General features: G+C 36.9%; 1 protein-coding gene and 1 non-coding gene across 2 annotated transcripts; one reads left to right on the top strand and one right to left on the bottom strand.

Moving 5' to 3' along the window:
* Positions 1-11697: 11697 nt before the first annotated feature.
* Mmp12 (matrix metallopeptidase 12) lies at positions 11698-23489 on the bottom strand. Its single transcript, XM_046467188.2, has 10 exons — positions 23351-23489; positions 21976-22220; positions 21227-21375; positions 21001-21126; positions 17041-17202; positions 16462-16585; positions 15221-15354; positions 14733-14892; positions 12806-12909; positions 11698-12064 (listed from the first exon to the last, which is right to left on the bottom strand). Exons 1-10 carry the CDS (start codon positions 23453-23455, stop codon positions 11964-11966), a joined length of 1410 nt encoding a protein of 469 aa, XP_046323144.1. The 5' UTR covers positions 23456-23489; the 3' UTR covers positions 11698-11963.
* Trnaa-agc (transfer RNA alanine (anticodon AGC)) lies at positions 13642-13716 on the top strand. Its single transcript has one exon. It is a non-coding gene; the product is annotated as a tRNA-Ala (tRNA).
* Positions 23490-27116: the final 3627 nt, after the last annotated feature.

Here is a 27116-nt window from a genome sequence, read left to right as displayed (position 1 = left end):
AGAGAAGGAGGGCAACTTCTTAGTGTGATAATGAAGGCTTCAGGTCTGCCCAACTGGAGGTGGCTGGCAGGGGAAGCTGTTGGCTGGTTATTGGATGTAGGGCATCCTGTGTGATGGCTTTTGGGTACATGTGTAGTTTCCTCTGACTGGTCCAAAGTTGGAAGCAGGGACAAATATAAAGACACCAGTCCATGTGAGTGGTATGTTTTTTCCCCACCCTTTCACCTTCAGTCTGTGGATGTCTTTTCCTGTGAGATGAGTCTCTGGAAAGCAACATATAGTTGGGTCTTCTTTTAAAATCCAATCTGTCAGTCTATGTCTTTTAATTGATGAGTTTAAGCCATTTACATTCAGGGTTATTATTGAAATATGCTGTGTTTTCCCAGTTTGGTTTATTTTGGTTTTTAACTTGACTTGGTTTCTCCTTTGATTGGCCTTTCCTTTAGTGTAGTTTCTCCCTTTGCTGATTTTCATTGTTATTTTTCATTTCCCACTCCTGCAATATTTTGCTGAGGATGCTCTGTACTGTAGGCTTTCTCACTGTAAATTCTTTTAACTTTTGTTTATCATGAAAGATTTTTATTTTGTCATCAAATCTGAAGCTTAATTTTGCTGGATATAAGATTCTTGGTTGGCATCCATTTTCTTTCAGAGCTTGGTATATGTTGTTCAAGGATCTCCTGGCTTTGAGGGTCTGGGTTGAAAAATCTGCTGAGATATACCTAATTAAAATAAGTAAATAAATTTTAAAAATAGGAACCAAATTTGTCCAAATTATTTTATTTTGTGGAATTTAAGCCCCAAAATAAAATAGCACCAATTGCTAAAAGAACAAAAAAGACACTGTCAGTTATTCATCAAGACATCACCATTGGGGGCTAATTGTGACAGAAATGATGGCTGTTTAGCTTCCTGGATTATGATTAGAGATGACAATCTGGCTTCCTACAAGTCTGACTTCATGGATGCTGGCTTTCTGGGCTATATTGTAGATAAAGGGACTGGTTTGCTGGGAAGGTGCACAGGTTCACATATGATCTAGACATTGTCCCTTTCTATGTTCACTCTCCCACTAACAAGTTGTTCTGAACTCCATGGCTCTTGTACTTCTGTAACAGGAGAAAGTCTGGGGCATTCCCTTGGCTGAATGACCACATCTGTTTGACTTAAACTCTGTAATTCATAAGTACTTTATTCTCAGAGTTAGATTTCTTCATATTTCTTCTCCAATCCTGTACTCCAGTACTGCTCATTGCCCTGACATATCTGTGGCAATGATCCTAGGCTGCTTTGTCACTGCTCTGAGGGACCTCATCTTCTTTCAAGTCATAACTTTGTTAGTATCAACACATCCTTTGGATGGATCACATTATATATGAATGATAGAATGAAAGAGTTGTAGTAACAGCTAACATCAGGGTTAGATATATACCAAGATGAAACCAACTCGCACAGATCCCCTGAGCCACTGTCAACATTAAAACCACACTGTCTTTTGCTGAGAAGCTTTTTAATTTGAATCCATCTCATTTACTGATTCTTGATTTTACTTCTTGCACTTTAGGTGTCTTGGTAGGGAAGTCAGATCCTAGCCAATGTGGTGAAGATTTGGGCCTACTTTCTTTTTTCTGTTAGACACAGGGTCTCTATTCTTGTGCTTAAGTCTTTGATCAACTTTGAGTTGATTTTTGTGCAGGGTGAGAGACAGAGGTTTAATTTCATTTGCTACATGTGGATTTTTAGTTTTGCCAGCACCATTTATTGAATAAACTATCTTTTCTCCAATGAATGTTTTGGCACCCTTGTCTAGTATGAGATAACTATATATATGTGGGTTTGTCTCTGTGTCCTCTATTCTGTACCATTGGTCTACATGTCTATTTTGGTGCCAAAACCATGCCATTTTTGTTACTATTGCTCCATAGTATAGTTTAAGGTCTGGTATTGTGATGTCTCCTACTTCACTTTTGTTGCTAAGGATTGCTTTAACTATTCTGGGTCTCTTATTTTTCCAAATGAATTTCATTGTTGTGCTTTCTTTTTTTTTAAGAAGAATTTCATTGGGATTTTAATAGGAATTGCATTAAATCTGTTTAACTCTTTTGGTAGTATGGCCATTTTGACAATATTAATTTTACCTATCCAGGAGCATGGGAGATCTTTCCATCTTTTGAGGTTTTCTTCAATTTCTTTCTTTAGTGTTCTGTAATTTCCATTGTAGAGGTCTTTCACCTCTTTTGTTAGATTGATTCCCAGGTTTTTTTGTTTGTTTGTTTTGAGACTATTGTGAATAGAGTAGTTTTTCTAATTTCTCTTTCAGTGGCAAAATAAGCCAATTCCACAAAACCAAAGGCCAAATGTTGTCTCTAATATGTGGATGCTAATTCATAATAAAGTGGGGGGCACTAGGGAAGAATAGGTAGAGGAAAGTGAGGGGAGGGGACTGGTGGGGATGTGGAGATAGGAAAGATAATAGAATGAAGCAGACCTTATTACTATATGTGTATATGTGACTTCGTGTCCAATATGATTCTGCAACATGTATACTCAGAAAAATGAGAAACTATAACCCATCTATGTATAATATATAAAGTGCATAAATGCATTCTACTGTCATGTATAACTAATTAAAACAAAGAACTAAAAAAAAAAAAAAATCCACTGTGAGAATAAGGCCACCAGGGCTGAATTTCTGGAATTTTTAGTTTTAGTTAATTAATGACTCAGAGTCTTTCAGAGAGTGTAATGGTGGTCATACAAACAGACATGTGGACTATAACTGTTCTTTAGAAAAAAAAAATATTTCCATACATGAGTCATCTACTATATTCCCAATAGATTTTGTCTAATCTCTACACAGTCTTTACAAGGTAATTATTAGCATCTCCATTTCACAGATGAGGACATTGAAGCTCAGAAAGAGTGAAAACATTTGTTTAAGTCCACACAGTAAGTAGCAGAGATGGTACAATATTGTACAAGTAAAATCAGAACAAACAAAAATAAGAGCTTACTATGCCTTAGGCTAACCCCAAACCCTTCATTTTATCTGTTAATAATACTCTCTTAGCATAGACTTAACCCTCCTTACAAAGTTTATATGTCAAGTTTTACTATATATATATATATATATATATATATATATATATATATATATATATATATAAAACAGCAGAATGCATTACAATACTTATTACACATATAGAGCACAATTTTTCACATCTCTGGCTATATACACAGTATATTCATACCAATTCATTTCTTCATACCTGTACTTTGGATAATAATGATTATCACATTCCAACCTCATCAATAACCCCATGCCCCCTCCCTTCCCTTCTAACCCCTCTGCCCTATCTAGAGTTCATCTATTCCTCCCATGCTACCTCTCCCTATCCCGCTAAGAATGAGCCTCCTTATATCAAAGAAAATATTCTGCATTTGTTTTTTTTGGGGGGGATTGGCTAACTTCACTTACCATTATCTTCTCTAACTTCATCCATTTACCTGCAAATGCCATGATTTTATTCTCTTTTATTGCTGAGTAATATTCCATTGTGTATATATGCCACCTTTTTTTAATCCATTCATCTATTGAAGGGCATCTAGGTTGGTTCCACAGTTTAGCTATTGTGAATTGTGCTGGTATAAATATTGATGTGGCTGTGTCCCTGCAGTATGCTGTTTTTAAGTCCTTTGGGTATAGACCGAGGAGAGGGATAGCTGGGTCAAATGATGGTTCCATATCAAACCCTGGATTTAAGACACTCTTAACCCAGTGTCTGTGTGATACTTAGTCATCAGCTTTGTGGGTACCTCTCATCATTCTCTGACCTGCTGACTTCCTTTTCTCCCTAAACCCAATCTTTCCTGCCCATTATTTTCCACTCATGCTGCCCAGATGTGACCCAGTTAGGATACAACGGGGCCGTCACCATGTCTTACTAAGATTCAAAAATACACCAAACCAAACCTCTTCACTTTCAAAGGCTGGTCGGTGTTTCAAGTCCTGGAAAAATTAGCAAAATCTTGCTGGGCATGAATTCCCAAGTGCTTTTCAACAAAATCCAACACTAAGGATCTGAGCAAATATACACAGTCCAATACCTTTGTGATCCAACACACATTTTACAATCCTTTTTTTTTTCTTTTTAAGCCTCATTTTGTTCAATTACAATGATGGAAACATGCTATTTAAAGTCATGAATTTAGAGCACAATAGAAAAACCTCAACCAAGCCCCATTTACATACACATCTCCCTTAAAATATTTTTCTGGTAACTTGACTGCTTATAAAAGTACAGAGGAAGAAAGGATTTCGACGTTAATAATTTATTGCCTATTTTATTTTGTCCCTAATAATTGGACCAAAGAATATCAAATCATACTCCTTGTAAGTTAAAAGATTATCAGCCAAAAGACTCAAAGTTACGGTATAGTAGAAAAAGCATGAGTATTGGGGTTAAACAGCCTTCGGCTAGAATCCTGGTGTTTGTACTTCCTAGCTCTGTGACAAATTGTCAAGGTTCTTTTTTCTTCATTCTTGAAGAGACAAATAAAAATATGAGAAACTATAACCCATGGTAGATACATAGAAATAAATCAAATTATATATAAACTTATAGAAATATGATAGACATTTTTTCATGACAATTAGATATCTAGAATGATGGCAAAAAGTAAGGTGACAGAATTTCTAAATTTAGTTGTAGGCAATGAAGGAAATACAAACAAATGGAAGAGGATCCCCAAGGGCGCTCTGCCTTCCCTGCAAGACAGAGTGGTTATTAGGCTGTGAATGTGTCTTTTGAGGAGGAGAGCAGAAAAACTGGGAAATTCTGGGTAAAGGGAAAGCTGGAATGGGAAGAAATGTGTTTCAGTTGAGTGTCTACAAAGTTCCAGGAGTTTCACCTATGATAATCCTCAGAACAGTGTGAGGAAGCAGATATTATTGTCCCTTAGTTTCAAAGAGGTCAGCTAACTTGCCTAAGATCACACAATGAGTCATAAAGCAGAGTTTCTAATTTATCAGTAGAGTGGACTTTGTACAACTAGTCACTTCCCAGAACTCTGCCTTTCCATATTTAAAATAACAAAAGATAAGCCACACCTTCATTTCCTTTGGTATAGCTTGATGATATATTCTGAAGGGTGCCTCCACCGTAAGTATTGATAAAAGAAGATTCTTTAACATTTCCTGTAGGACTTGTCTTCTGACAATGAATTCTATCAGTTATTTCTTCTCTGAAAAAAAGCTTGCATCACTTTTAACTTTAAAAAGTTATTTTCAGTAGATATAGAATTCTAGATTGGTGTCTTTTTTTCTTTCAACACATTAAGTTTATAACTTTATTGCCTTCCAATTGCATAATTTCCATCTATATTCATGTCGTTCTTCCCTGTGGTTGTTTTTATGCCTTTTCTCTTTATCATGGTTGTTTAGCAATTTGCTTACTGTGTTAGTCAGTTTTGTGTCACTGAAACCAAAATACCTGACAATAACAACTTAGAGAAGGAAAGATTTATTTTGGTCTAGTTCTGAAGGGCACACCCCAGGTGACCTGCTTCCTCCAGTCATACCCACCTGCCTACAGTTACCACCCAATAGCCCATTTAAATTATTAATCCATCAAATGGATTAATCTACTGATGAGGTTATGGCCGTCACCATCTAATCATTGTAGCTGTGAACATTGCTGCATTGTCTAACACATGAGCTTTTTAGAGGAACATTATAGATCCAAACCATAATATTTATGTTGTGTCCCAATGTGATTTTCCATGTGTATCATGTTTGACATTATTGAGCTTTTTGAGTTTGGTTATAAATTATTTAGAATGCCTGAGCTGCTTCCTCAGGTCACTGAGCCTATGGGACTGGGTGTATGTGTTCAACTTCACTGATGTTTTTGACTTCTGTAGGGTCTGTTAGGTCAGCCAGCTTATTTTTCTTTTCAAATATGTATTTTTCAGTTCAGTTCAAGTTTCATTTGGTGGTTTTTCATATCTTTCATTTCTCTCCATATATGTTCATATTTTCAACAAATTCTTGAAAATATAACTATTTGGAAAGTCCTTTTCTGCTAATCACATCATTTGTGTAATGTCTATGTGTTTCTATTGACAACTTTCCTCCTTATTATAAATCACATTTTCTTACTTTTTTGTATGGCTAGGGATTTTTTTTTTTCAGTATTGGGAATTAAACCTAGGACCTCATGCATGCTAGGCAAGCACTCTACCCCTGAACTAAACTCCAGCCCTATCTATCTACCTATCTATCTATATATATATATATATTTTTTTTTTTCCTTGAAACAGAGTCTTGCTAAGTTGCCCAGGCTGGCCTTGAATTTATGATCTTCCTGTTTTCACTTCCTGAGGAACTGGGATTACAGGCATGTGCCCTCTTGCCTGACTCTCCGGTTAATTTTTATTAGATGCTGGACATGGTGAACATGGTAGTGTTAGGTGTTTTAGATTTTTCTTTTTTCTTTTTAAGTATTTAATTTTGTTTGTGGAGGCAGTTAAGTAATTTTCAGATCAGCATGACTTTTCAAAATTTGATTTTATGCGTTTTTAGGGTGAGTCTAGTAAAGCCTACACTCCACGGCAAGTTAGGCTTACTTTTAAGATGACTTTATTGAAAGTCCCAGGAGTTCAGTGATATCTGGACGCTCTCTGGATGAATGAAACTCAAACTTGTCCCAGCTCTGTGGAATCTCTGAGAATTATTTAGTTTACAGCTGTTGGTGGTATGTGGGCAGCTGTGTGTTCATCAACAGGCTCAAGGACACTCCTGTCCTGGAATCTGGAGCAGTTTCTTTGTGCAGATCTCTCCTCTTTCATACTTCTCCTTGTGAATTAGACACATCTTTACCTTCCAGAATTTTAATCTCTTTCTCTCATTGAGACCACGATATTCTGCTGGTTTCTCTTCCCCTGTATTACAATCTGGAAATTACCTAAAAGCCGAAAGGAGGAAAGATTTTTTTAAGTGGGAATTTAACCCAGGGTTGCTTTGCCACTGAACCACATCCCCAGCCCTTTCTTGTCAGATGAAGAAGGGAGCTAGAGGATTCCAGATTCAAGAAGCAGCTTCTTCAAAGACTTACTACATACAAATGTAAAGTCAGGGCATAAAATACGAAGGAAAGAATGGCAGGAGAAGAGAAAACAAGTCATGAAGAAACTTCACTATTGTAAGTTTTATTTTTCTCTCATAAATATTCTTTTTTTGAGGGGGGCAGTACTGGGGATTGAGTTCAGGGTCTCATTTCTACTAGGCAAGCACTCTAGCACTGAGTTACACCCCAAGGCCTTTTAAGATTTTATTTTAAGAGAGAGACAGAGCCTTGCTAAATTTCCAGGCTTTTTCTAAGTTTCCCAGGTTGACTTTGAACTTGCAATTCTCCCCTTTCAACCTAGCAAGTCACTAGGATCACAGGTGTTTCTCCTCTTTTCTAAATCATATTGCTGTGCTGTTTCATATCCAATGAATGAAATCAGCTGTTTTGTATATTTTTTTCAAGCTTCCTAGTCAATCACAACAGGAAGAAAAATTCAGTACTAGTACTAGTTACTCCAATCTGGAAAGAAGCAAAAATAGTCCTGGGATGTAATATTTATATACCAATGAGGAAAAAGACTTAGATTTTAATCCCCATGAACTAGGAGTTCTCTATCATGAGTGAAGACAGCCCTTTTTCTTTGGTACATTATGGCCTTCTTAAACATTTTGATATTCTAACAACAATAGTGGTATAATCTAGAACATCACCACAGAGTTGATGCATCGACTGAAGAGAGTATTACTCATGCTTCTTAGGGAATAACCCATTAACTTTCATGTTGTCTCTTCAGTCTATGCACTAAAGAATCTAACAGTTGGATTGCTGGTCTGGATTCCTTTATAAGGCCTTGATTCCATCCCATTATCTACTGGACATGTCCACCTGGCTGTCCAAAGGCTCCCCAGACTCAACAGACTCAATTTATTTCCATTGTGTTAACCATACCATCATCTCCTCCACATTCTGCCATTCCTTCTCTATTCCCTATATTGCTTCTTAAACCAGATGTTTAAAAAATCAGCCCATATTATTACTTTCCAGCCATAGTCCACATGCAAAGCAGTCACCAAACCCTGTGAACTCTCCCCTTTACTAAGTGCTCATAACCATCCTTCCCCTGACTACAACTTGGTTTCTAGTATTTCCTGCATGGACTACTGTAATAATAGAATAGTGATCTCCTCTGTACCTAGCCTTAATTCCTTCTGATCCATCTTTCAAACTTCCATCAAAAATATCTTCCATGCAATTTAGTAATTTCTTCTTATTTAAATCCTTCAATAAAGCCATATCACAGCCAGGTTGTGGTAGCACATGCCTGTAATCCCAGCTATTTAAAAGAGTGAGGCAAGAGAAAGTCAAACTGGAAGCCAGCCTGGAAATTTAGCAAGGCTCTGTCTTTCTCTTAAAATAAAATCTTAAAAGTCCTTGGGGTGTAACTCAGTGTTAGAGTGCTTGCCTAGTAGAAGCGAGACTTTGAACTTAATTCCCAGTTCTGTCCCCGCAAAAAAGAATATTTATGAGAGAAAAATAAAATTTACAATAGTGAAGTTTCTTCATGACTTGTTTCCCTTCTCCTGCCATTCTTTCCCTTGTATTTAATGTCTTGACTCTACATTTGTATGTAGTAAGTCTTTGAAGAAGCTGCTTCTTGAATCTGGAATCCTCTAGCTCCCTTCTTCATCTGACAAGTCCCTCTCATATTTTATAAGACATCCGGATATTGTTTCACACAGTAAGTTGTTCTGTGGTTCCCGAATCCTTCTGCACAGACCCATTCATTTCTGTCTTCTATCTGCTTTTATTAGTCTACCTACCACATTGCAGTATGATTTTTGCTTATATGTCCATCTTTTTGTGTTTTTACCATATTTTGCGCCTTTGGAAGCAGATTCCTTGACGTCTTTGAATCCCCCATACCTATCACAGGGAATCTAGCATTGTAAATATTTTTGAGTAGATGAACGAAGTTTTAAAAAGTGAAACTGTGAAATTATATGCAACCCAGGTGCATATATCCTTTTTGTGTGTGTTTTATACAAGCACGATGTATAAGGAGATAGGCAGGATCAGGAAAATAGAAGTTGCCCACTAGCATAAGTTCTCCGCCTAGTACTCCATGGGGTGGGTGGGCAGGCCTACTATCTTTCCTATTGGCTAACTAGGCAAAAATATGATTTCCAAAAGGTTGAAAATATATAATGAGCTAGTTGAAGATATAAGTTAACTCAGTATGTTAGCTGGCTTTCCATCATTATAACAAATACCTGAGATAACCAACTTATAAAGAGGATAGGTTTATTTTGACTCTCAGTTTTGGAGGATTCTGTCTATGGATGACTGGAAGCCAGCCTGTGGGGAGGCAGCATATCATGGTAAAGAACTTGTGCTGGAATAAAGCCATAGAATTCCTGACCAGGAAGCAAAAGAGAAAGAGAGACTGGGGTCTTATATTCCCCTTCAAGGGCATGTCCTCAGTGACCCAAAACCACCAACAAGGCTCCTCCTCATAAAGGTTCTGCCTCTTTCCAATAGTTCCATGGGATGGGGACTAAGCTTTTAACACGTGGGCCTCTGGGGAACATTCTAGATCCAAACTATAACATTTCCATAAGATTCCACCATGTATCAGTAGCATCCACTAACTAAAGAGATGATCAGTTCTAAGAAGGGTCTGAAGAACAGATACATAAGCAGTAAGGAATGTTGAAATGAATTTTCTAATAATGTAAATGGATTAATGTCTTATAGGGTAGTAAAATAAAATGTTTATCTCTTCTAATAGGCACAAATCAATTGTATCTCTAATAGGTAATATTTATATTATTATAGAAGGATCCATTTGCATTACTATAAGTTTTATATTACTTTTATTTCTATCTTTACAGACTTATACAAGAGTCTAGTCAGCAGTGTTCACTTTCCAGAAGATCTTCTAGAATATGTCCAGCACTCCATTGTAAAGACATTTGCAATTTCCAAGTCTTAGACACTTGTTTTCTGACATCAGCAAGATAACACTACTTTCTTTCCCCAGGAGGAAAAAAATTATATTCTCCACATTGGACATAAACCAAGCTTAGTCATTAAAGACTTTTAATTGAAAAACCAAGTGAAAATGCAAAGCATTATAGGATGGAGTGCTAGGAATTTTGCTTTAGTTCATTCTTGCTACTTTATAAATCTGAATGACATAATCTTGTAGCAGTTAATAACACAAATTCTGGGAGGCAGAGTGCCCACATCTGAATTGAAGTTCCAAGGATATGTGACCTTGGGGGAGTAAATTTTTTGATGCCTCAGTTTCCTCACTTGAAAAAATGAGGTGATAATCTTACCTCGTGCTTGTAATAAGGGTTAAGTGATCTAATTTGTGTGTGTGTGTATGTGTGTGTGAACATGTGTGTGTAGCACTGGGATCAGTGTCAACACACAGTTAACACTTATTAAAGGGCTTGTTTGACGACTTTTAAAAATATAATCCAGGTAAAGGTTAAGGGAAGAAAGATTCACATCTGAAATCTTTGAAGGCATTTCTCATGAAATGAGAGGGCTGAACTCTGGGTCAGTTCTGACATCATTTAGGATAAACTGCTTCCTCCAGAATTACCTAAGGCCAAATACAGTGCAACCCTGATACAATTCAATTTTCTTTTGATGCTACTCCTCTAAGGAAGTTCTGTCTTTTGAAGGAAGTCCAGCATCTAGTTTCCTGTGGGGAATAACATTTCATCTAGGGATGACTTGACCCTACTCCTTGCAAAGACAATTCTAGAATTATTCTGAAGGAATGCATAATCGAGTTGAGGATGGATCTAAAATAGGAAGGATAAAGAGCTTCTTCCCCAACTAGATTCTTTCTGTTCCTCATAGTCCCCCTGATTTCAGTTCATTCCTCTTGTCAAAAATCATCATCTGACATGAAGTGGGTTTAACTATATCTTGGATCTTGAGCACATAAATTAACTTAAAAACTGGAAGCATGTCATAAGCCATAAGCTATTAGTGAGAGCTAATGCAGAAGACAGGGAGGATGTGTCAAGATAGTCAACAAAATTGATATGAGACAGTCTATACTACCAGCATTTGCTCTCCATATATTTTGAAAATTTTCTACAGCAAACCAGTACGGTGAGGACCACTAATATTTCTCCTAAATTTAAGGAAGCTTAGACTTAATTGCTTATCAGGGTCACACAGTAATTCATAGTCCCCAGTGTGATATGAAACGTGAACTACACAGTAAATTCCATCAGAATGGAAGCAAACATTCCATCCCTTCTCCTCTCTTGTCTTTGGTCATACGCTGTAGTTACTCCTCAGGGTCGTGTACAGACTAGAGAATGCTTTCTTGTCTCGAGACCAAGGAAACAGGTGACCTTACACAAGTGACCAAAAGGAATCTAAGCTTTTTGTGTTTATAATTGTCATATATTTATTTGCTCCTTGGTATAGTCACAGAAAGACTTTAGAGATAGGTCCAGAGCTATTTTCAAAACATGTTGTTTTTCAATTAAAAAAAATATTAAAAAACCAAATGCTCCCTTTAAAATTTTTATTTGAGAAAAAAATTTAGTTAAATCAAAGAAGTAATCATAACTTCTCAGCCCAAGGTTATTAGAATCCAACTTACAGAGCAGCCTCTAAAAGGTATTTTGTGGACGTTGAAGGTATCTATTCTCAAACTTAATAGTAGAGTCAAGCAAAAATTGACAGTAAAAGTTTACACTTTGTATAATCATTTATCTATACAATCATTTTCTTACGGCCTATAGATTTTACTTTATGGTATATATCATCATGTAGTGGTACCCTGAGCACATAGAAAATATGCAATAAATACTTATTAAACTGAAGTTGAATTAACAAGCACCATGAATTACATAATTTCTAACAACCAAACCAGTTACTGCTTCTCAGCCTTTTGGTAACACGATGTAACATAACATCATATTTAAGTTGGGTAGATCCTTGGAAGAAATAGTAGTCTCCTAAAAATAAAAACAGATTAAATTATTTAATTTTACCCTTGTATTTCTTTAGGAAAAAAATCTGTTTTTATAGATTACCTAGATTAGATGAGATGGGATTTAAAAATATAAATATTGGGGACTCTTGGCTAGGTATTCTGCCCCTGGATATCTACCCAGAACCAATCACATACAGGGTGCAGGACTCAAGAGTGGCTAGTGTGGCCAGGTGGGGCACATATAGACCTTGATGGAGAAAAAAATAGACTTAGGGAAAGAAAAAAATAATCTGAGACCAATTGAAAAGTTATGCTTAGGCTGAACCTGAAGATATTCACAACACAAACTTGAACTTCTTTCCTCATCCCACCTCAGTCCCAGACCATGAGGATGGATGAGGGTAAAAGTGACTAAAAAGAAAAGGTAAAGAATGTAAGGTGTAAGAAAATATGAGTCCAGGCTTGCCATGGGCTCACTGCACACACTAAGCAGCCAATGGAGTCACAGGAAACTCCAGGGGCTCAGACACAGGAGGACTAGCAGTGACCATGTCCCCCTGCTTGCCAGACCACCCTTGGACAGTGCTGGTGCCACTGCCCACTCATTTTTCTATCCTGTCTTCTCAGTCAGGCACAAGGTGTTTTCCTTCTGTGGCCCTATCAAGAATTCAGAGTCCCTCCCCTTTCCTATTTGGAGCTCATTCTCTGATCTTGGAGTTTGAAAATCTAGTTTAAGTGTTAGTAGGATTTCCAGTCTACTTACTTTTGAAATAGAAGACTGCATCAATTTTAGGCCCAATTCCTGGGAAGTTCTTGGTAATCTGTCGGGGATAACCAGGGTCCATGCGCTGATTCCTCTCATCATACCTGAGCAGAGAAATAACCAGCAGGAACTCAATCAGAAAATGGATCATATGACATGAGCCTTAAACCTGTCTTCTCTCCTGAAAGATTTTTTTTTTTTCTGAAAAAGTTTTAACTATACTGTTAAAGAAAACCAGGGACCTAAACAGATCTCTGCTTCACTCTAAGTCCTTATATGACTCCAACCCTAGGCTGCTGACTCTAGTCAAGCCTTTCTACTACCCCACAGTGCTTGCCCCAAAGCTGAGTCCTCCTTTATGCAGCCTGGAATTGAAGGTGATTTACTACAGCAAAAGACCCCACTGAACAAATATTTGTTTGCATGACATTGTCTTCTTTTCAAAAGCTTACCACTGAGACAAAATCAACAATTTCCTCCCAGAAGATAACAGAAGAGGCAAGGGTTTACTATCCATGGACTCAAAGGAATTTGAATATTAAATGTTAATGATGATGGGCTATGAAATACTATACCAGTTAGTGAACACAAAGTCCTATTTTCTAAAATCAAAAGTTCTACTTCTCAAAAAAAGGCTAAGATTGGTGGACAAAGATGTCATAAGCATGTGGTAGTCAACTGAAATTAAATGTTGAATTTTAGATTTTCAAAAGAAAAATAGAATTTTGCTAATGGTACATGTCTGTAATCCCAGCTACTTGGGAGGCTGAGACAGGAGAAACAAGTTGGAGGCTAGCCATGACAGCTTACCCAGAATCTGTCTCAAAATAAAAAGGGTTGGAGGTGTAGCTCAATGGTAGAGTACTTGCCTAGCATGCATGAGGTCCTGGGTTTAATTCCCAGTACCAACAAAACAAAAATGAAAAAGAAAAAAAATTAGAGAATAGAGATTATAATGTAGCTTTCTTAATACATTCTGTTATTCCTCATGCTAATCACGTAAGCAATCTGGGAAATGGCTGGTTTTTGCAGAAGTTATAGATGACTCAGTCGTACTTCAAAATTAGATATTTGAGACAAAACCAGACAATCATCAGATGTGCTGCTGGCCATTCAGGATCTCCTGCCATTCTAAGGAAGGTTTCCTCCCTTACCTTTTGGGTTCAGTGATCACAGAAAGGAGTCCAGAAATCCAAAATGACTGTGCACTAAATACTAGTTCTCACACATCTATAAAACTATTTTCTAGTGTTTCCACTCTGATTAATACTATAACATCTCATTTAATGTGTTTCTTTTGGGAGTGATATGGGCCAAGTTATATTGTTATACTGTGTGTTGTGTGCATGTATGAATATGTAACAACGAATCCCATCAGTAGGTACAACTATAATGCATCAGTAAAAAATGTGTGGGGGGGAAATAAAGTGTTTCTTTTTATTTTTAAGATTTATTTATCTCTTTTATGTACTGTTGGAGATCAAAGCAAGGGCCTCACGCATGCTAGACAAGTGCTCTACCACTGAGCAAAATGCTTTTTTTAAAAAATACATTTTATACTATTCTTATATATCAGAAACCCACAGCAAAGAGAAAAGAACTAGGTTGAAAATGACTATTTCAGTCCTATGTTCTCTCGATTCCTTTCCCAAGAAGGTCAAGGATCTTTAAGAATTTGCATCAAAAAACTACTTCTTTTTTTCAAAAAAGTTTCCCAAATTTTCTATTCATATATTATGATTATACATAATAGTGAGAATCACTGTGACACATTTGTACATGCACCTAACATACCAGTCAGTTTTCATTCCTCCCCTTTCTCTCCCTCCCCTGGGTCCCTGTTCTCTTTTCTTTAGAAGAAGTACCTTCTGGAAAGATCCATTCCATGCCTGTTTCACAAATCTTAGAGGTCAAAGCTAAAGCTCACCTCCAATACCAGCTATTTACAAAGAAGTAGGTCTTGTAGAGAAGTGGGTTGAAGACAGCACCATCAATTTTTTTCACATATTTAGGAAAGCCCAGCGAATATATACTCTTTGGATAGTTTGGCTGCAGTCTCATATTGCTAAGTAACCAGTACTTGTCATCTGTGAAGACAAAAAAAGGATATATTAGGGTTACCCAGAAAGAATAATAAAAATACTGACTTACTACAAACAACATCATCTTTCCCTAGAGTTCTTAAATGTACATGGATCTTAAACATGGTCTATCTCCTACAGTTTTGTGGTTTTTTCCCACAAATATCAACATGTTATATTTTACAAACTAGCCCCCAAAGTTCTATTTCCTGTGTAGTTAGGGTACTTTTGGTTCAGAGCTACCATTAATAAAATCTGGAGTGCTTTTTTGATCTATATCAATAAAAAAATAGTAGTTTTCCCTTAATTTGGCAAAACTAAACATTGGAATTACCTTTAAAAAGAAAAACTTGATTTCTGGCTTCAATTTCATAAGCAGCTTGAATGCCAGAAGGCAGGGTTGGCCATAAGGAAGATATTGAACTAATGCCGGTCTTTGATGTCTCAGGAAACTTCCACCAGAAGAACCTGCCATGAAAGGCATTTGACACGTTAGCCGCTGTTATAGACTCAGGTACCGTGAAATGTGAACAGGAAGGACCTGTGAAATCAGTTATTGTTTCCTCCCTCCCTCCCTCCCTCCCTCCTTGCCTCCCTTCCTTCCTTCCTCTCTTTTTGAGATGAGGGCCTCACTGTGTTGCCCAGACTGGACTCAGATTCCTGGACTCAAGGGGTCTTCCCTCCTCAACCTCCAACATATCTGTGACGACAGGTGGCCACCACAGCTCTTGGTTAAGAGTTGATACATCATTCCATTATTTGCACATTCTAGTCTATGGATGTCTCAGTGGGAGCATCACAGGAGAAGATCTTAATCAATTTTTGATAGTGACAATGACTTTTACAGTCAATCTGAGATATGGAAATAATCTGGAACTTGGAATCTAGCGATCTAAGATTCTAACCTGGCCTCCCAGCTTGTTCACCAGTTTTATAAACTGGGAGTTACCTAATCTTAGATGTCTGTTTTATAATTTCAAAAAAGAAAAAAAAAACAGAATATTGGTCCTACCTACCAAATATCAATCTTCCCCACTGCCCTCCCTGCAAAATCTACCTCAATCTGTGTTCCAAGGCAGAAGTTGTAAGTCATCCTGGAGAAAATCTTTTACATAGCAGCTCCTTACCTCCCAACTTCACTATCTTTTTCTATAACTAAAATAGTTGGGCTTTTCTGCTTCCTGTCTTCTAACTTCCCAGCCCAGATTCTTACTGTAAATCCATTTTTGCACACTAGTGTTCTAGTTAATACAGACATAATCATACCAATTTCTTGCTTTAAAATCTGTAAGATCTTTCCTCTGTCTATTGAACCAAATTCAAGTCACTGCTTACAAGTTTCATCTACCTCACTTCAACTATTCTCTGATCAACAAAAAAAACAAGGGCTGGGGATGTGGCTCAAGCGGTAGCGCGCTCGCCTGGCATGCATGCGGCCCGGGTTTGATCCTCAGCACCACATACAAAGATGTTGTGTCTGCCGAAAACTAAAAAATAAATATTAAAATTCTCTCTCTCTCTCTCTCTGAACAAAACAAAGCCCTGGATATTGGGTAGATATGAAAATGGTCCTACCCGTCTTTAAAGAAAATAATTTTATCTCCCAATGTAGTGACAGCATCAAAACTCAAGTTGGGGTCACAGACAGCTGGCTTTGGTCTGTCCGGATTTGGCATAGGTTGGTGCTTCTCTGGGCCTCCTAAAAATACATTTCAAGAAACATTAGTAAAAATTGTGCATTTTAATTCCTAAGAGAAAGAACCATTCTTTTAAAAACATGCCATATTCTTGGCGACAAAATGCATCAATGTTAATTTAAGTGTTCTATAAAATTCATAAGATGTATATACTAAGGATTTTTTTCCATATAGTTGCATATCATGGAGGAGAATAATCTGATTTTTGTGATTGTTAGATTATTTCTCCATGTGCCTCTTCAATGGGACAACACACCAAAGCCACAGGTTTCACCTGAAATTACACCCCAGGTCTTTTGTCTCCATATGGAATATGTTATCCATGCTACTTACCTCACAGGGCTTCCAAAGGTTCAACAGAAAAGGAAGTAAAGTTTTATCCTAATGTAGATACTCCTAGAATGTTTATAAGTGTAACTAACTTTGTATGGCAAAATGACATGGAGGTCCAACTCACCGTAGAGGGACTGAATGCCACGGATGTCATCAGAAGACAGGTGAAACGTGTTGGGGTCGAGATAACCATAGTTGGGGTACATTATTGCCTTTCGATCATTGGAATGCCCAAGTCCCAAGGAATGCCCAAGTTCATGGACAGCAACAAGGAATAAGTTCCTGCCTAGGAAGAAATCAACCAAAGGGGATAAAGTGTGAAATACACAGTCATCTTATTTTAAAATGACTCATAAAATTGTACATACTTATGAAGTATCATGATTCTATCTATATCTATATATCTATATAGATATAGATACAGAAATATAGCTATAGGTATAGAAACATTTGTTATCTATACCTATATCTATCTATCTATATATATGCAATGTTTCTTTGTGGGGAAAGCATTCAAAATTATTTCTTCAAGCTTTTTGAAATATGCACTACAATATTGTTATCTATAGTAACCCTTCTGTACAATAGCACACCAAAAATTCTTACTCCTACCTAACTATAACTTAGTACCGTTGATCAACCTTTCCCACTTCTTTCCTTCCCTATATTCTCTTTAGCCTCTGGAAACCACTATCCTACTCACAACTTTTATGAGATCAACTTTTTTGGACTCCACTTGTTAGTAAGATCATGTGGTACTTGTTTTTCTGTGCCAGTTTTTCACTTAATGACTTCCAGTTTCATTCAGTGATTGGACTTCATACTTTTTATAGCTGAATAGTATTCCACTATGTATATATAATGCATTCTTTATCTATTCATCAGTTGATGGATAATTATCCTTTAACTTTACATTTCTTACCTTGGAATTCTGAAGACAATAACATAATATCTGAGACAGTGAAAGTACTGATTTCCTCACTCTCTTAAATAGGGTTTCTTAAAATCAACATTATTGACATTATAGGTCAGATAATTCTTTGTATAAGGCAGTCCTTTGTATTATAGCTGTTTAGAAATCTCTAGTTGTACCACTAAATGCTAAATGCTAATGGCAAACCCCCTCTATTTTTTACAACAACAAAAATATCTCCTGGGAGGGGAAAATTTGCTCGGGACCACTGAACTAGTAAGCAAATGAAATGTATTCTGTTGTGAAAATTCCTAGAATAACTCATAGCTATGTTCAGTAATTAACTCATTGATTCTAATCATTCTTAACTAATGCAAGGTGTGTTTGTTTCAACCACTTGGGAGAATGAGCAAGAGGATCACTTGAGCCTAGGAGTTCAAGGTCAGCCTGGACAACGTAGAGAGAGCTTGTCTCTCAAAAAAAGGGGGGGCGGTAAGGGGGAGAAATAGATAGAGGTTGTTATAACTCAGTGGTAGAGCACTCACCTAGTAGGCCCTGGGTTCAATCCCCAAAATCTCAAAAAAAAAAAAAAGTAATTCCCAAGTCCCATGACTCTACTTATACTCAGCTCTTACTCCTTTTTTTTTGTTTTGTTTTATTTTTTGGAACTAGGGATTGAACCAGCACTTTGAACAAGCTAGACAAGCATCCCACCACTGAGCTACACTGCCAGCCCCGTTTTAAAATTATTTTGAGACAGGGTCTCACCAAGTTGCCCAGGCTAAACTTGGACTTGAAATTTTCCTGCATCAGACTTTTGAGCAGCTAGTATTATAGGTCTGCACTACCATGTCTGGTTGCTTTTACTCTTTATCCAGCTTCAGTGAATATAGAAAGGTCTTTAATAACCATCCTTTACTAGACCCACATGTGAGGCTATCTATCCATAAGTTCCAGATACTATGAATGACTGAGAAATACAGCACACTGTGTCTAATCTTTACCCAACTCAAGAAAACCACCAGCTCATCATTTATATATCAAGAGGACCCAGGGCTGGGGCTGTAGCTCAGTGGCAGAGCGCCTGCCTTGCACATGTGAGGCACTGGGTTTGATTCTTAGCATCACATAAAAATAAACAAAATAAAGAAAGAGAACCCAAAGGGTCAATTGATCAAATTAAGTGCTTTGGGATCCAAATTTCTTGGCTCAGAAGCTCATGATTTTTACTACACATAATTCTAAATATAATTAAAGGCACTAACAGAATTTGGACTAAAAAGTTATAATCATGCTTATTCGTTATTTCTATATGTCTTAGAGGATTCACTTTTGTTAGTAAAAGAGGGAAGAAAGGTATGCCCCTTCTCCCCAATTTCTAAATTCTCAGATTTAAATAACTCCTGAAATTTTGTGTTTTACACCTATGTCTTCTGTTTTGTTTTGTCTTGTTTTGTTTTTTCCTGTAACAAAACTATATCTCAGAAGAAATGATTTGTCTGAGTCACGCACCACTTGGGACTCCTGAAATACCTACCACCAGGTAACTAGGTGAAGAGTCCACACCTCTCCTGCAGAGGGTCCAGGCACACAGGCTATGCACAACCTTAACCCAGGCCCAGCAACTAACTCAGAGAGCTGTCATTCTTCTCACAAATAGAAGAAGGAAGCTAGAACTAGGTTATTCCCTCAACTCCACATGAGACTGGGAAGAGTAAACAGAGCTTTTACAATTTGGCCTAAATCTGAATTTATTCTATTCTCAGTTCTCATATCACTTTGTACAAACCACCACCATTAGTCCCCAACTCCAAATAACGTATTTCTGCTCATGTTCTGTCCTCTACTAGATTGCAGGCTCAATGACAGAATTGTGTCCTTCTGATCTCTGTATGCAAATACCCCATCACCCAACACCATAACAATTAGCCTAATTATTCACTTAATTTTTTTGAGTCAAAAATTTAGGTTGAGAATAAGCATTTTAAGTTAGAATTTTCATAAATAACTTTTTGAAGCATAGAATCAAGTCAATTTAAAAAACTAAGTCTAAGAACTGGGAAATACATATTCCAGTCCAGCTTTTCCACCAACTAGTCACTACCCTTCTCTTGGTCTCAATTTTCTCTTGAGCTGTATTAAATACTTTTTAAAGGACTATTAGAATTCTAAACGTTCTTTGAGGCTAGCCAGCACTAGTATCTCATTTCAGATGAAGAGCTTACAATCCCCAAATACCCCTGGATAAAATTTAGACACATTTAACATGTCTGGTTGAGGATTTGCAATTCAGCAAGTGCCTAATCCTACATGATCTGCCTTTAAAATACAGAAGTCCTCTTCTCATCAAAAAGTTGATAAGCCTTAAGCTACATATCAGACTGGAATAGCCTTTCTGGTGGACAGAGTGTCTATAAAAATATTGCCCTACAGTCAGAGACAGGGGGATGCTGATTAGACTATCTTCTTAACTTTATCCCTATTTACTTTCCACATAAGCAAGTCATATAGTCTAGAATTTTTCATGTTAGTGATTCACCAAGTTATAGGTGAGTTTAGTTAACCATATGCATACATCTGAGACAGAGGGTGAGTTACAGTCCTTCTGCAAATGCACACAAAGTACTTCAATCATTTAAATAATTGATTTGTTGAACATTCTGCAATTTTTGTCACAGGACCACACAAGACCATGTGACTATATAATTTTGGGTTTCTCCATACAGGTCTCTAAATTCTCTATAACTTTATCTTTCTGCATCAATATGAATCTAAGAAATTATCAGCAAGTAATGAGTCAAACCCATGACCACGTTATGCTATGTGTTGGCATATACAGAATTATTAGTATTTGTGTTTGCTTTAGAGTTCATGGATTTTACTTTCCAAACCTAAATAACAGCTTTTACCTTCCCTGAGTCTATACTAATAATCTTGCTTATATCTCATAGAATTACAGTAGATTCTTAGAGATTATCTTTAAGATAATCTAGTGTAATATCCTCAATTTATAAGAGGTGAAACTGAGACTCAGCTAAAGAGTTAAATTTGATCTAGAGGCAAAATTATAGTCTGCACAAATTTTTCCAGGTTATCATATTTTGCCAGAAGGTAGACTTTCAAAATCAGGACAGATTTTAAAATTTGTTAAGTTTAATTTTTTTTCCCTACCATTGTAATTTTTACTCCAGGTTTCTGCCTCATCAAAATGTGCATCTCCTCCAATACCAGGTCCAGGTTCATAAGCATGGGCTAAGACTCCATCTTTGCCATCAAAAGGGTTGAAATCTCCATGAGCTTTTTTTTTTTAAAAAAAAAAAAAAAGGAAAGAAAATTAGTGCTTTCATATATGCTATAGATCATGTCAAATGAGACAGATGGAGTCCAAATTCTTCACCTCCATTTGCAAAAGATATCATAATGTCAGCTTCTCCCGCATGAACCCTTCTGAATTTCAGGGGCGTCACGTCACTCCATACTTGAAAAGCTTTCTGGATGGCATAGTCAACATCCTCTTGCTTCATGTCAGGAGTGTAATTATTGATTCTTTATCAGAAAAAAAGAGAGAGAAACATAGAAACTATATGTTAATTGTCTTATCATAATACTTCAGTTCCAAGACCCTCACTGAAGGATGAAGCATTGCATAAATCAAGAATTCAGACAAAGAACAATTTGCTTTAGTACAAACCATTTTTCCTTGGACAACTTTCTCCTAACCAAAATCTATCTTAATTTCTCTTATTTATGACTGAAATGAAGTCATTGTGATGGATTTTCTTTCATAGATGCTTATAGCTTCTTCTCCTGCTCCCAGACTTCCACATTTGCCCATCTTGACTACTCTGTATACTTTCTCCTCTCTCGGACTTATAATTATTTCAACTTCATGCTCCTTTTATTTGAAACTTTCTTATATTCTGCTAACTTAACCTGCAAGACATACAATTACAACTCTTCTTGAGTGAGCAATTCTTCCTTCCTTCTAGAGACAATGAATTTAAGCACAGAGATAGAGTAACAATTGAGGAAGGTCACTTCTCTACTTCCAAATTTAGGGATATATTGTATCTAAAGGGCTTGGGTTTCTCGAAGTCAAACCACTGGGAAAACAGAAGAACTCACAGCTCCATACACCTGCATTACCTGTAGGTGATTTCATGCTTCTTCCACACTGGCCTTCCTTGAAATGTGCTGTAATGATGGACATCAGGCACTCCACATCTAGGTTTGTGCATCACCTCCAGAGTAGAAGTGTCCAGCTGCCCGGTCACGTTTAGCCCAAAGAACTGCTGCATTTCCTGGATTTTTTCCTTTAAGGAGTCCCTACTGATTTTCATTTTTGTCATTGGAATTGTCTCCATAAGTCCATAAAAATGATTCAGGTACATCTGGAAAAAGATACATTCAGTAATATATAGCCACACGCAGGAAAGTTGGCCCTGGGAGCTTTGCGTTTTGACCCACCTGAACAGTGATATTTTCAAACTAGGTATTTTTACATTTTAATCACAGGTTAGAATGTTGTTATTTAGACGATTATTATAATGAAAAAACAGTTTAATTTATGTGTTATCAAAAACATGTCAGAACTTACTAGATTTATTTCTAGAAGCCCAATGGGGGGAAAAAATCTTTGTTTCTACTTCTTCAAACTTGTTTCTACTCCTTTGAAAATATTTTAGTATATTATGTTATTTGATAAATGACAAAAATCTTCATTGCTAGAATGCTTAAAGTGTTAATTTAAGCTGGGATAAAACTTTCTTGCTTGACTTGGGATGCAATTCGTGGTAGATGGTTTGCCTAGCATGCTCTTAAGCCCTAAGTTCCATCCTCAGTACTACAAAAAAAAAAAAAATCCTTGTTTAAAAATACAAAGCTGGACACAATGGACAACTATGATAAGTTCAAAGTTAAAATAATTTTAGAAAATAGAACCATGCATGGCAGCACATGCTTGTAGTTCCAGCTATGTGGGAGGCTAAGGTGAGAGCATCACTTCAGCTCAAGAGTTTGAAGCCAGCCTATGTTAAAAAAAAATCAAGTTAATTTTAGAAAATAAGAGATCCAGCTCTTTTAGTCATAAAGCACATAAGAATTGAAAGTAATATTTTTAAGAAAAAGGCTTATGAAGAAATATCTGGGATGAAGAAGGGTAATGGGAGTATGTTGAAATTATCATGGCAGCTGATGTGGTTAAATTGGTCAATCCACCAGACAATCTCAGACTGTTAATTGGCATAGATGACTAATGTAAAATATTATAACAGAATTATACTGAACTGAAAGTCCTTGGTCAAGACTTTTTAGAGAAAGGGACAAATGTCACTTACCCATTTCATAACACTCCTTCAAAACTAATACTTTCTTTATATTCCTCTCTAGCAAAGAAAAAAATCAATACTGAAGGCAAACAGCCTAATAGAACAGTTTTCAAATAGCCTTTTTCAAAATAAAACAAGTAAATGCAATAAAGACAAAAATCAGGCTAGATAAATACTATAGTGACAATACTTACTTCAGCAAATTCCTCATCCATTTCTGTGGGGCTTATTACTTTGGCTTGGGAAGCAGCTCCAAGCTCAGTGACCCACAGGACCAGAATCAACAGAAGAAGCTTCATTGTTAACTTCTCCCTCCAGAAGAGCTTAACTCAATTTACTCTGCGCTATTGTAGTTCAAGTTCCTTATGTGTCCCTTTTTATATAACTCTTAGGCCAGACTCTTTGAATATGAAATCCTTTGAGTGACTCACAGTTGATATCATCCCTTGATTTATCTCAAAAACATGCAAGCATGACCTTATTTAACTAACAATGGGTCAATCCGCATTAACCCATCATTCACCTAGGTATCTCATAGTATATTTCTGCAAAATGCTAAGTTCTTTCACCCCTATGAAATAAGCCCTTCTTTAAAGAAAAGAAAAAGCTGAGCATCTAAAATATAAAGATAACTTAAAACACATTTTTATAAAGTTTAGTATTCTCAGTTTTAATTATGATATTCCTCTTCATCAGAAATGAAATCAGTTTTTAAAGTAGATTTGAAAATATTTCATAAATAAAGTTTCTTTTTTTGCCAGATAGATGAATCCTCTCTACCTTGGGAACTCCATAGAGAACTATGGAACTATGATATAGAGATTTTATGTTTAGCAAAAGAAATTTCATAACATCAGTATGCTTTGATGTTCTATGTGTTGTATGAGCTTAGGTCCTAATTCTATAACTTGAGATCATCAAGTCATTGCACTTGAAAACCAATCCCAATGGGGTTCTTTGATAGTTTCCAGAGGCAAAATTTCCTTAGCTCCCTAATTGTCCAGAGTTGGCAGCACAAGGCTTAACACTTTTCAGTGACAGAAAAAGTTTACCTTTGGAATCTCTCCATCTTATCAACACAGCTTCTTTCCCTCTTGACTCAACTATTCCATTTTTCATAAAACCTGCCTCACAGACATAGAGTATTAAGAACTGAAAATATTTAAGAGTCAAGGAATAAAACTTCAAAAGTAGAATTGCAAGTAGTGGGGCTGTGTAGGGGGAAAGACCCTACTGAACAGCCCTTCAAATCCCACCACAAGTCAGCTGCCTGCTGATGCTGGCATAACAGCCTTCTGGATGTTTGGAGGCACTCAGTAGTGTGTCATCATTGAATAATTGCTCTGACCCACGTCCCTGACCTGGGACATGCTACTAGCAGCTTGCTAGCATTTTTCTAAGGTGGCACCTCTGGAGGAATGATCCCTTCTCAATAGGAAGAAAAAGAGGCCTTTGCATTGGCCCTGGTATTACTCCTCCAAACTCTGAACTTTTCAAGTTCCATAGTTGGACCAGTGGGATTTTTATCAAGTTTGCAACCAGATGTAGTTCTAGAATTCATGAGGAGGAAAATCAGGTGGAAAGGTGTAAGGTAACACTTTGGAATGCTGAAATCAGTTCAAGAATCATAAAAGGAACACAACAGAGTTGGACTTGAAAGCAGGAAAAATATATTATTTGTTGGAAAATATCAGAAAGGCTGATTTTTCCACCATTCTATTCCTGATGCCAAAAAAACTACCTTGGAATTCGTAATAAACATATGTGAATGAATCTATTTGGAGAATGCTAAGGACATCAAGAGAAAACTTCCCTAGTAGGAGCAATCCTTTCCTGAATGGTGTATTCCTAAATCTCACTGAAAGCAAGAACTGATCTTATACACAGCGGGAATGAATCTGGTTATACAAAGATTTACAGTAAGAATCTTGAAAGTGTAGGATGTGGGATACAAGGAAACACTGCCAAAGATACAGAGAAGTGGAAGAATGTCTTCACTAGAAATAAAAATAGAATACCATAACCAAATTTTATTTCTTTAGAAGTCTTGATTCACTGAATACCCCAAATGAGTCAAGTAGGAGGAGATAAAGGCCATTTGGGCAGCCATAGGACATTACAATTGTTGTCAGCTTAGGTTCTGGAATCTAACTGACCTGCTATAAAATTGTTCCAGCACTTTATGACCTTGGACAGTCACTTTAAACTCTTTAACACTTATTTTTTTTCATTTGTAAATTGGGATAATTGTATATACCTTGTGAATTACAAAAATTACATTAAGTAATAAGGAAAAATATTAGCCTACGGCCAATACACCTTAAGGGTTTAGCGATTGCTCTCTCCCTTCATCTTCCTTTACTGAACTCTTAAATAAGGCGTTTTTAAAGAAGTGTGTAATGGAAATTAAGAGGGAGATCAACTACCTGGCCAGGCCTCTCTCCTGAGATAGAAGGAGCTACAGAAATATTCTGACTCAGGCCCAGACTGGAAGCTGAGGGTCCCAGGAGAGACATGGCTCCCAGGGGACATACTGAAGGAAGGGAGAATACAGGGATTAGTGGCAATGCTCTATGTGAAGAGGAGCATATTTATGAAAATTCAGAGAACAGCTGAGGTCAGAGCTCCTCATGAGTGTCTACTATGCTGGTAAGGTTTTCCTTATTAGAAGGCATGCTTTATAGCACAAAGCTTCTAAAGGCTTCCAAAGCTTTTTATATTATTTTCTTCCTTTGCCAGACACCAGGATATTCCAGGGTGTATTCTTTTTTTTTTTAATTTTTTATTGTTGGTTGTTCAAAACATTACATAGTTCTTGATATATCATATTTCACACTTTGATTCAAGTGGGTTATGAGCTCCCATTTTTACCCCATATACAGATTGCAGAATCACATCAGTTACACATCCATTGATTTACTCTTGATACCTGCAATCATTTGTAGTGTCATCCCCAGGAATCCAGAAGCAAACAGAAGCATGATTACCAGCCAGGACCAGGAAGGAGCAACACTCACAAAATGCTCAAAGAAATTTCTTAGCTGTCCCTTCCCTGAACAAATAGTTTGTTTGTGCAGAAAGAAAACTTCAGCTAGTTGATTCCTTTTATGGATAAAGAAATGGAGATCTGGAAAAGAGAAGTGGATTGCTTAAGGAGACATCCAGGCAGTCTCCTGACTCTGTCCTGTCTTTTTGCTATGTCACACTTCCTTTGCTATTTTGATTTTTCTTCAGTTGTGTCTCCCTTATGAATATCTTATTGCAAAAACTACAAAAATAATACCAAGACACCCTCAAACGTTTTAGTAAAAGCTTTGCTCTTGGGGGTGCCAGGTGTAACAAGATAGTCCTGGGAATACTGTAAGTAGATGTGAATTCTCCAAGGAGGTGGCAACACGTGTCTGCTCTCTGGAGGGTGAACTTCTGCGCACCTCTGCCCCTACATTGGCCTGGGCTTGGCCCTGCGACTACCATGCCCTCTGCTTCTAGGGCTCCCCAGAAATTGGATTAGAGCATCTCTGAGGAGAACAATGTTTGGAGTCACCCTAGTGAGTTTGTAGACTTAAACAAGTAATTTTTATGTGCTTCATTTTCTTTATATCTAAAAATGTGGATAATATTAAGGTTTTTTTGGTAAAGAACAAGTAGCATAATTCATTAAAAACACCTAGCTGTGTGCCATCATATGATGGGACCTCAATAAGTGTTAATTCTTTGCCTTCTCCCTTACCTCCCTGCTCATGCATGTTGGCCATGTTTGGGATAGACTAGCTTACTTTTTCTGCAATGGAGAAAAATGTATCTAAATAACAAGTAAAATAGAAAACCTTCAACAGAAAGTTGATTTCCACATGTAGGAAAATAAAACTTTTGCATAGTTCCTTTGTGTTCTTACTCTGTTTTGACCACAAGTGAATCCACATCCAACAAGAAAACAGCTGGAAAAATGTCCTGAAAACA

Source organism: Marmota monax, unplaced genomic scaffold (assembly GCF_021218885.2).
Source record: "Marmota monax isolate L192 unplaced genomic scaffold, Marmota_monax_Labrador192_F-V1.1 WCK01_AAM20220418_F8-fsc00045, whole genome shotgun sequence".
NCBI lineage: Eukaryota > Metazoa > Chordata > Mammalia > Rodentia > Sciuridae > Marmota > Marmota monax.
This window is presented reverse-complemented; position numbering and strand designations above follow the sequence as displayed.